Source organism: Austrofundulus limnaeus, unplaced genomic scaffold, assembly GCF_001266775.1.
Source record: "Austrofundulus limnaeus strain Quisiro unplaced genomic scaffold, Austrofundulus_limnaeus-1.0 Scaffold557, whole genome shotgun sequence".
Classification (NCBI taxonomy): domain Eukaryota; kingdom Metazoa; phylum Chordata; class Actinopteri; order Cyprinodontiformes; family Rivulidae; genus Austrofundulus; species Austrofundulus limnaeus.
In genome coordinates, this window is record NW_013952959.1 from 64,271 (window position 1) to 66,717 (window position 2,447).

The following is a 2,447-nucleotide window of genomic DNA, read 5'->3' on the forward strand; positions in this document are numbered from 1 at the left end:
TCAGCTGTTGTTTAACTGATATTCAGCTGATGTTCAGCTGTTGTTTAACTGATATTCAGCTGATGTTCAGCTGTTGTTTAACTGATATTCAGCTGTCATTCAGGTGTCATTTAGCTGTTGTGTAGCAGACATTCAGCTGTCATTCAGCCTTCATTCAGCTGACATTCAGCTATTATTTAGCTGATAATTAGCTGTTGTTTAGCTGTTATTCAGCTGACACAGCTGTCATTCATCCTTCGTTCAGCTGATATTCAGCTATTATTTAGCTGATAATTAGCTGTTGTTTAGATGTTATTCAGCTGACACAGCTGTCATTCAGCCTTTGTTCAGCTGATATTCAGCTGTTTTTTAACTGACATTCAGCTTTCATCTAGCTGACATTCAGCCTTCTTTCAGCTGTTATTTAGCTGACATTTAGCTGTTTTTCAGCTGTCATTCAGCTGATATTCAGCTGTTGTTCAGCTGTTGTTTAGTTGACACTCAGCTGTCATTCAGCCTTTGTTCAGCTGACATTCAGCTTTCATTTAGCTGATAATTAGCTGTTGTTTAGCTGTTGTTCAGCTGACACAGCTGTCATTCAGCCTTCTTTCAGCTGACATTCAGCTATTATTTAGCTGATAATTAGCTGTTGTTCAGCTGACACTCAGCTGTCATTCAGCTGTTGTTTAGCTGACATTCAGCTTTCATTTAGCTGACATTGAGCCTTCTTTCAGCCGAAATTCAGCTGTTTAGCTGATAATTAGCTGTTGTTCAGCTGACACAGCTGTCATTCAGCCTTTGTTCAGCTGACATTCAGCTGTTGTTTAGCTGTTGTTCAGCTGACATTCAACTGCCATTTAGGTGTCATTCAGCTGTTATTTAGCTGACATTTAGCTGTTGTTCAGCTGTCATTCAGCTGACCTTCAGCTGATATTCAGCTGTTGTTTAACTGTTTTTCAGTAGACATTCAACTGTCATCCAGCTGACATTAAGATATTTTTTAGCTGACATTCAGATATTATTTAGCTGATAATTAGCTGTTGTTTAGCTGTAGTTCAGCTGCACTCAGCTGTCATTCAGCTTTCATTTAGCTGACATTCAGCCTTTTTTCAGCTGACATTCAGCTGTTGTTTAGCTGATAATTAGCTGTTTAGCTGTTGTTCAGCTGCACTCAGCTGTCATGCAGCATTCATTTAGCTGACATTCAGCCTTCTTTCAGCTGTTGTTTAGGTGTTGTTCAGCTGTTGTTTAGCTGTTGTTCAGCTGCACTCAGCTGTCATTCAGCTTTCATTTAGCTGACATTCAGCCTTCTTTCAGCTGACATTCAGCTGTTGTTTAGCTGATAATTAGCTGTTGTTCAGCTGACACTCAGCTGTCATTCAGCTGTTGTTTAGCTGTTGTTCAGCTGACACTCAACAATCCTTCATGTGTCATTTACGTAGCTCTTGTTTAGTACTAAGCGTTACAAACCCTGAAGAGTTTTTTCAGTGTCTTCCTCAGCTGAAATCAGCTAAAGTTCTGTCAGATACGTTTGTTTTTGTCTCCAACAGAACTTGTAATAAACGGGTCAGAACCGTCTCACCTGTGCAGTAGGAGTGGCCCTTACAGGTGGCGTCGATGGGCTCCTGGCAGACCTCCCCTCGGAGCTGGAAGCTGCAGTCTTTGCAGCAGGCGCTGTTCCTGTCACTGAACACAGAGACGGGATGAGCTAACCCGGCACCAACAGAACCCAGAACCAGAGGACAGAACCGGACCTGCATTGAGCTCCGGCCTTCAGCCTGCAGTCCGCGGAGCAGCATCTATCTGAGGTCATCTGCAGCAGCCCCGGGTCGCACTCCTCGCCCTGCTCCACCCGGGAGTTCCCACACACGTTGATGTTGCGCTCCTTGAAGCAGGACGCCGCCTTGGAGCGCAGCCGCTTCACGATGGAGCGTTTACTGCAGTTAGAGAAGAGCTGCAGACACAAAAACAGCTAAATACAGTATGTACATTAGCTGAAAAAAAGAGCTACTGTTTTATCAGTTTAATAAAATGATCCAGTCATTCGGCTCTCATTGGACTTTCATAGGAAATGCAGTTTCTTCTGTTGTCGGCCGTTTCAGGTTCTGTACTTTGATCTGAACCAGTAAGAGAGATGTCCTGGACCGCACCGGTCCAGATCAAAGTTCTGATCAGAGCTACCTTGTTGTTGACGTGGTCTCCGCTCACGGCGATGGGGTACATGACATATTTCCCCCCCTGGTCCTCCCGCGGGGCGCAGTACAGGACGTTGTCTGGGTCGTGCTCTGCGCCGAAGTTATGGCCGAGCTCATGGGTCGTCACCAGGTCCGCTTCCTGTGGAGCCGAGCAGAACTGAGGGGTTAGAGCCAGCACAAGTTCAGCAATAATTATCTGGAAAAACAGCCAAAGTCTAAAAATCAGACAAAAAAAAAAAAAAGATTCTAAAAAACCAGCCATAAAGTAAAAAA

The 2,447-nt window shown here is 44.3% G+C and overlaps 1 protein-coding gene across 1 annotated transcript in view; it reads right to left on the minus strand.

Moving 5' to 3' along the window:
• adam17b (ADAM metallopeptidase domain 17b) overlaps nt 1–2,447 on the minus strand; it is a 16,508-nt gene that overhangs the window by 3,804 nt on the left and 10,257 nt on the right. The window contains exons 11-13 of the mRNA XM_014026469.1: nt 2,161–2,313; nt 1,734–1,933; nt 1,562–1,665 (exon numbers count right to left, since the gene is read on the minus strand). Of these exons, the coding sequence (XP_013881923.1) occupies nt 1,562–1,665; nt 1,734–1,933; nt 2,161–2,313 (457 nt within the window). The remainder of the gene's footprint in view (nt 1–1,561; nt 1,666–1,733; nt 1,934–2,160; nt 2,314–2,447) is intronic.